Raw genomic sequence first — 6,901 nt, forward strand, 5'->3', positions numbered from 1 at the left:
AACTATAGTGTGGTTAAGTTAGAATACTTACTTTTAATCTAGAAGACTCTAGTTCGAATCCTAAACCATAAATAAAAATACTTCGAATCAACAGTGAGTCGGTTAATTTGGGTCGGACTGGGTCAATTGCTACTTGACCCGTTGACCTAGTTACAGGCCTAGGCCAGGCCTGGTTTGGACTCGACTGACATTACGGTCCGGATCAACATACTAGACCCTTGGTAGTGGCGTGCAAATGCCCCTAGTGTCCTTTGATGCGTGATCATCTCATGCGTTACGTGAAACCAGAGTCTAATATGATCCAAAATTGTCAATTCCTGCTAGGTAATCTATAGTGTAAAAAAATCATAAGATGCATCTGTGACTAGACTGTATATACTATATATTTACTTCACACTGTTCTTATCCACGGTTTACATATTAATATTTAAGAAGAAATTATATGCCTAAGTGATACCTTTGTGCTCACTAAATCTTGACCTCATAGAGGTCGACTCAATAAAGGTCAACTAGCGATCAAAATAAGATGTGGACTGAGATGGGTGAATTCTCTATAGAATCTATTGATACTCGAAAGAAATCTCAATAGGAGTATAAAATTATACGACAATGATAGTTTTAAGATAAAACGTGAATTAAGCTCGACTTTGTTATCCCAACTTAAATATTTTTGTTTTTACAATAGATTTATGGATATTTAATTTGATGGCTTTTTTATATAAAAAGTTTGTAAATATTGATAATTGTTAGAAATTGTTATTTATATACTCGAAAAGTATAAAATAAGGATTTATTTTTTTGTTTGTTTTTTCAAGTGTAGAGTTCTTTTTACACGTTGCCATCGTTACTGTCTCCGTCGCCACTTGTCTCCACCGTCTGCATCGGCTTCAGCTTCTCCTCCACCACCGCCGGCGGCGCTTCCGCCTCTGCGCCCGCCTTCATCTTCCACTCCCCGTAAAGATAAGACCCGAATCCCCAGAGGCAGAGCGCCATCGCCACCGCCTTCCCGCCGCTGAACTCGTCGCCGAACGCCGCCACGCCACCCACCACGTTGACCGCCAGAAGCGCTGTCATGCAGATCCCCCCGTTGACCGACGACGTGAGGAACACCATCCCCGCCGTCCCCATGAAGCACATCTGCCACGCCAGCACAGTCGTCGCCACCACGGCCCAGTACGCCGCCGCCCCAAGGTCCCACCTTTCCTCCCTCGGCCACCACCACTTTCCCCCGTCTGCGCCGCCGCCGTCCGCCGCCATCCCCGCCACCGCCAGCGCCGTCGCTGCCGCCTCCATCACCACCTGCACCTCCACCACCGCCCGGTACCCGCCGCTGAGCCCGCGGTAGACCAGCTGCATCACCGGCAGGTACACTGCGAAGAGCGCGGCGGCGCCGAGAGCCGCCGCGAGTCCGAGAAAGAAGTGCCGCCGGTCGACGCCCGGCGGGCAGTCGTGCGACGAGTTGAGCGCGAGAAGAACAGAGCTTACAGTGAGCAAAACCACCGAATTCAGATTAAAAAACGTGACCGGGTGGCGGACGAGGACAACGGACAGAAGCAGAGTGAAGGCCAGTTGCGAAGCGAGGAGGAGCGAAGAAGTAGAGACCGATAAATAGGACACGGCGCAGGAAAAGAGGAGATTATTAAGTCCCAGGAGGAGCCCGAGGCCGAGCGCCAGGCAAAGGAGGCGCGAACCGAAGCTACAAAAGGGCCGGTTGCCGGAAACAGGGGACGAGCAGAAGTAAACGGGGACGAGGAGCAAGGGGAATCCGGCGGACTGGACGAGGGTGGACACCCATCGGCTTCCGCCTCCATGGACGAAGTAGAAGCGGGAGAGCAGAGAAGAGGAGAGTGAGCCGACGCAGAGTAGGAAGTAGTTTCCGGCGAGCAACCAGGCGTTGGACCTCGCCCCCTTCGTAACACAGCCATCGTTATCCATGGCAAAGAAGAAGAACAACAGCAAAAAGGAGGAGTCACTGAGCACTTAAAGAGTAACGCTTGCTTGCTGTGCTTATAAATAGGTAGATACGGAGAATCTACACAGTGGACGGAATAAAACAGGGGAAGGACGGACGGAAAGCGTGGGGAGAGAGAGAGAGAGAGAGCGAGAGAGATTTCTTGATGGGATCGCAGTGTGCGTAAAGGGGAAGACGACAGGGGAAAAGGGAAGGAGGAGAAGGGGGGCAAATGTGCTGCGCTGGGCGGCGACGGAGTATAAATATGCGGGAGGAAGAGTTCGACAAATGGACATCGTCGTCGAGTCACGTGTTTCGCCGCCGCCGGTCGGCATGCAATGTTGGGCCTTTTATTTGGCACTTTATTGGGCCCAAAACTGGGATGCCCTTTATAGGGAAATTTATTCTCTCTTTTGTTTTTTCCCCAACAATATCGGTGAAATTTATTTTATTAAATTTTGCATTAAAGGAAATAAATTGCCGTGACGGTTTGAAGGCATGGCAGATTGGCAGTCACCCGCCTCCATCCGTCACATGCAGTGAACGTGAGGCGTTGGCTCTGGGACTCGCACCCTCCTCCGCCTGCTTTTTCTTAATTCCACGTGGCAATCGTATGCATGGAAGAATGATCCTCCGCCGTTTACGTGCGTATATGAAGCGTCCGATTTCAAGGTCAGTTGGCGTGGCACGTCGATCGGCTGAATCTCAGCCGTTGATTTTCCACGTCGAACTCCCACAGGTGTTCCTGCTGCAAGATGTTGCCGAGCGTGGAGACGCCCGGCCACGGCGACGGCTGGATCCCCAGGCACTTGACGCCGTCAGCCACGTCTATCAGGTAGCTCTTCTCCGGAGGGTCCAGCCTCGCCCCGCCGGCGAGGTGCACCACCATCGCTGGGACCGGACCCGCTTTCTCCTCTGCAGTTGCCGCCGTCCAGTTGTAACAGAACTCGAAGGGGTCCATGCTCACCCTCGGTGCCCACGTCAGACGCCGGCTCAGCGCTCCCACCACTAACCCATAAGCCGGCTCCGCCAGTAACGTTAGGCTAGTCCCCGAGTCGACGATGGTGCCGCCGCCGGAGGCGAAATCCCACACGATCGCTGGGATTGCCAGAATCTTTCCGTCAACGGAGATGCCCATGATCCCCACCCCGTAGAACGGCTGCAAGTCGAGCACCAGCGGCGTCTCATGCACCGGCGCCGCCGCAGGAGGCCTCGCGGGGCCGAAGCGGAGGAAGCTGGAGGCGTTGCGGAGGCTGAGGTGGTCGACGAGGCAGTAGGAGAATCCGCCGCCAAAACTAGCGGCCGCCCTCTCCGCGAAGGAGCTGACGCTGTTGCCCAGCCCCAGGACGCCGTCCGCCGCCCAGAAGCTCGCCCCGGAGAAGGTGGCGGTGCAGCCCACCACCAGGCCCCGCAGCTTCGCGCGGCGGCGCCCAGCGAGGATCACGGTGGCTGACTCGTTCGCGTACACGCCTTGCGCCGAGGAATCGTCGGAGTACCTGCAATCGCAACCAAAACAAACGCAACCACCATGCATCATTGAATAGTAAAACTCTCAAGAACATTTTAATATTATTAAAAAAAATTAAAGATATTTTAAACGAATTTGAAATTACTTTTTCAATTTTAAGAAAGGGGAAGATCTTCGATTTGTGTTCTTCCAAAGCGGAATCTGAATCAAATGGAAAGGGGAAATTTTGGATTCCGTTACTTACTTGTAATCGTAACGGCAGGGGCTCGTCGGCGTCGGGCACGCCGACAACGAGAAAGGCAGATCGTTCTTGCACATCTCCGCGGCGCAGGGGATGATCCGGAAGGTCTTCGACGAGGCGGGGTGGAAAACCCGGTGGCGGCGGCGGCGGCCTCGGAGGCGGCACTTCGCCCAGGTGAGGTCGCTTCCGGTGTCGACCACCAGCAGGAACGGCCGCGCAGGCGTGCCGAGCAGGAACCGCACGAAGTACTGCCCCGTGCCCGCGTACGCCCCAGACGTCATCGGCATCCCGAACGACTCCTCCTCCGCCGCCGCTGCCCCCGCAATCGAAGGCGAGATGTCGAGGGCTCCCCGCCGGATCAGCCTTTGCCGGATCGTCCGTTGTCGCAGCCGATCGCTTCGAAGGAGCTCGTGAACTGATGCCGCGGCACCTCCACGGCGCAGCGGGAGGACTACCGTCTCCGGAAACGCTGTTTTACCGTCGCCGTCGACGAGGACGCCGAGGAGGAGGAGGAGGAGGAGGCGGCGAAGAGCAGGCATTTGGACGTCAAAGATGGATGGAATAGGTAAGCCTTAAAGAAGCTCCATTTTTCCAATGTATAGATATGTCTACGTATATCTTATATATTATTTTATTATAATATCATCAAGGAGAAAAACAATTTTATCCAATTTTTATTTTTTATTTTTAAAAATAGTGTTTTTTCCTCTACCAAAAGCAAGATAATTTATAGAGAGAGGAAAGGCAGTTACATTTCCTCCTAAATTTGTCAAGTATGAATAATGTTTTTCTCTTAATTGGCTTGAATTTGTTTTTCTTTTCATGTTTTCCTATTTTTAGGTGAATGGATGCAACAATCTTTTAGTTATTTTTAGTGTTGTTTGTTGTCTCGATTCATGACTTAATTTAATGTGTAATTAATCTTACACTTTCAAAATTAAAATTTTAGACTATTATGAATCTTTTAAAGTAGAATATATTCGGATAGCTAGAGAGATGAATAATGAGTATTGATACGGTGTATATTTTATGGGGTCGATCGGATGATGTTGTCATGAGTCAAGGCCACAAGTGGGTCAGAAGTCAAGTAGACATGAAGGTCAGGAGGGTCAAAAGTCAAACCTCCGTGGCCGGTCAGCGGTCAAGCTGATGTGGAGGTCAGGAGGGTCAAAAGTCAAGCCTCCGTGGCCGGTCAGCGGTCAAGCTGATGTGGAGGTCAGGAAGGTCAGAAGTCAGGTCGTCATGGCCGGTCAGCAGTCAGGCTGACATGGACAGTAGGGAGGTCAAAAGTCCAGCTTACGTAGTAAAAGTCAAAGTCTCAGCGGACAGGGTGGTCAAAGGAGGGGACCAGCCCTGACAGTGAGTAATCAACGAGCCTGTGGGCCAGGTATAGCTATCCCTGACAGTAAGTAATAAACGGACCCGCGGCCCAGGTATAGCTAAGGGCGGAGATTAAAGGTCTGCTTACAGACCCAGCGTGCAGGTCGGGACATCCAAGCCAAGGATCAGAGGTATTCTTACAGACCCAGTGTGCAAGCCGGGACATCCGAGCCAAGGATTAAAGGTCTACTTACAGACCCAGCGTGCAGGTCGGGACATCCAAGCCAAGGATTAAAGGTCTACTTACAGACCTAGCATGCAGATCGAGACATCCGAGCCAAGGATTAGAAGTCTGCTTACAGACCCAGCATGCAGGTCGGGACATCCGAGCCAAGGATCAGAGATCTGCTTACAGACCAAGCGTGCAGGCCAGGACATCCGAGCCAAGGATTAAAGGTCTGCTTACAGACCCAGCATGCAGGTCGGGGCATCCAAGCCAAGGATTAAAGGTCTGTTTACAGACCCAACGTGCAGGTCGAGACATCCGAGCCAAGGATGAGAAGTCTGCTTACAGGCCCAGCATGCAGGTCGGGACATCCGAGCCAAGGATCAGAGGTCTGCTTACAGACCCACCGTGCAGGTCGGGACATCCAAACCAAGGATCACAAGATTGCTTACAGACCTAGCGTACAGGTCGGAACATCCAGGCCAATGATCAAAAGTCTAGATACAGACCTAGGGTGCAGACCAGAGATAGCATATGACAAAGGCAAATCTGGACACAAGCTTAACACAGATCGGGGCATAGAAGTCAAAGGTAATAGTATATAACAACAGGGCAATCCCAGATCTCGGAACGCAGGCTCGTTGGTCAGGCATTACAGGACAAATCAGCCAAGGAATCGTAACTGCTTGTCAGAGAGAATAATCAAGGTGTCAGGGAATATGCCAACAGTCGGGGCTTAATACACCTTCGGTTTTGCCGCCAGCCTATCAAGAAAAGTCACGTGTCAATCACCGCCAGACAAAGCTTGACAGCCGACATTCCCTGACACCCGTCAGGCCCAGAAACTTCCATTGCAGTATAAAAAGGGATGCCTTGTCCCTTATGTAGGTACGCTCACTCGTCATTTCTCACTAGTCTCTACTTTTCGTCATTTCTCTGTGATTTCTGGAGAAAAAGTACCTGACTTGAGCATCGGAGGGTCTGACCCGGGGACTTTTCCCTGGTTTCTGGTCTCTAACGACCGGTGGATTCATTTGAGTGTGTGCAGGGTAACAGCGTCATCGTCCTGATCATCTCTAGTCGTCAATCGCCCATGTGAACCCTTCCAGGGGAGGGGTACCAGGTAGATTCAACACTTTCATGACTCTCCGTCAACTTTCCGCACAACAAGGCCCGCCTTCATCCGACTCAGCTTCTGGACGGGATCAAATTTGGCGCCGTCTGTGGGAAACACAGCAGCCTGTTCCGGAGCGTGACGATGGAGGAGTCTGGCCGCATAAATGTCACTATGACTGCCGGAGAGTACGAGCTCTTCAAGGAGGCTAAGAGGCGAGCAACCTCCGAAAAGCAGGCGACCGTTTCACGACCACGACAAGCTCCTGCTGAAGCTTCCAAGGAGCCCCTCCCTGTTTCAGATCGGGACTCTAAAAGAAAGCAGCCTGAGGTATTTCCTCAAATTCCTTATCGTGAGCCTGGCGTGGGATATTATCAGCCAGAGCCTCAAGGGGAAAGCCTCAAGAAGGAATAGCCTCAAGCCTCCATGGCTGAAAGTTCTTTGCCACGAGACTCGAAGAAGGGAAAGGCCCTTATCGTACCTGAGGTGTTTCCCGAAGATCCGGACGAGAAAGTACCTTTCTCGGCCAGAATTTTAAATAAGAGACTGCCTAAGGGTTACCGAGCCCCGTCGATCGGAGA

At 51.8% G+C, this 6,901-nt stretch overlaps 2 protein-coding genes across 2 annotated transcripts; both read right to left on the reverse strand.

Moving 5' to 3' along the window:
- Window positions 1-638: 638 nt before the first annotated feature.
- On the reverse strand, window positions 639-2,175 carry LOC122024519 (probable purine permease 4). Its single transcript, XM_042583169.1, has one exon. It carries the CDS (start codon window positions 1,933-1,935, stop codon window positions 829-831), a length of 1,107 nt encoding a protein of 368 aa, XP_042439103.1. The 5' UTR covers window positions 1,936-2,175; the 3' UTR covers window positions 639-828.
- A 449-nt stretch (window positions 2,176-2,624) lies between these two features.
- On the reverse strand, window positions 2,625-3,977 carry LOC122022291 (aspartic proteinase NANA, chloroplast-like). The gene is made up of 2 exons (XM_042580248.1): window positions 3,664-3,977; window positions 2,625-3,447 (listed from the first exon to the last, which is right to left on the reverse strand). The coding sequence occupies exons 1-2, from the start codon at window positions 3,945-3,947 to the stop codon at window positions 2,625-2,627; spliced, it is 1,107 nt and encodes a 368-aa protein (XP_042436182.1). The 5' UTR covers window positions 3,948-3,977.
- Between the last annotated feature and the right edge of the window lie 2,924 nt (window positions 3,978-6,901).

This window comes from Zingiber officinale, chromosome 9B, assembly GCF_018446385.1.
Source record: "Zingiber officinale cultivar Zhangliang chromosome 9B, Zo_v1.1, whole genome shotgun sequence".
Classification (NCBI taxonomy): Eukaryota; Viridiplantae; Streptophyta; class Magnoliopsida; order Zingiberales; family Zingiberaceae; genus Zingiber; species Zingiber officinale.

Bases quoted from the DNA above. Each gene is read 5' to 3' on its own strand.
- LOC122022291 (XM_042580248.1), bottom strand. From the start codon at position 3,947: ATGCCGATGACGTCTGGGGCGTACGCGGGCACGGGGCAGTACTTCGTG. The intron at 3,448-3,663 runs GTAAGTAACGGA...TTGCGATTGCAG, and splicing joins CCCTGCCGTTACGATTACAA to GTACTCCGACGATTCCTCGG.
- LOC122024519 (XM_042583169.1), bottom strand. From the start codon at position 1,935: ATGGATAACGATGGCTGTGTTACGAAGGGGGCGAGGTCCAACGCCTGG.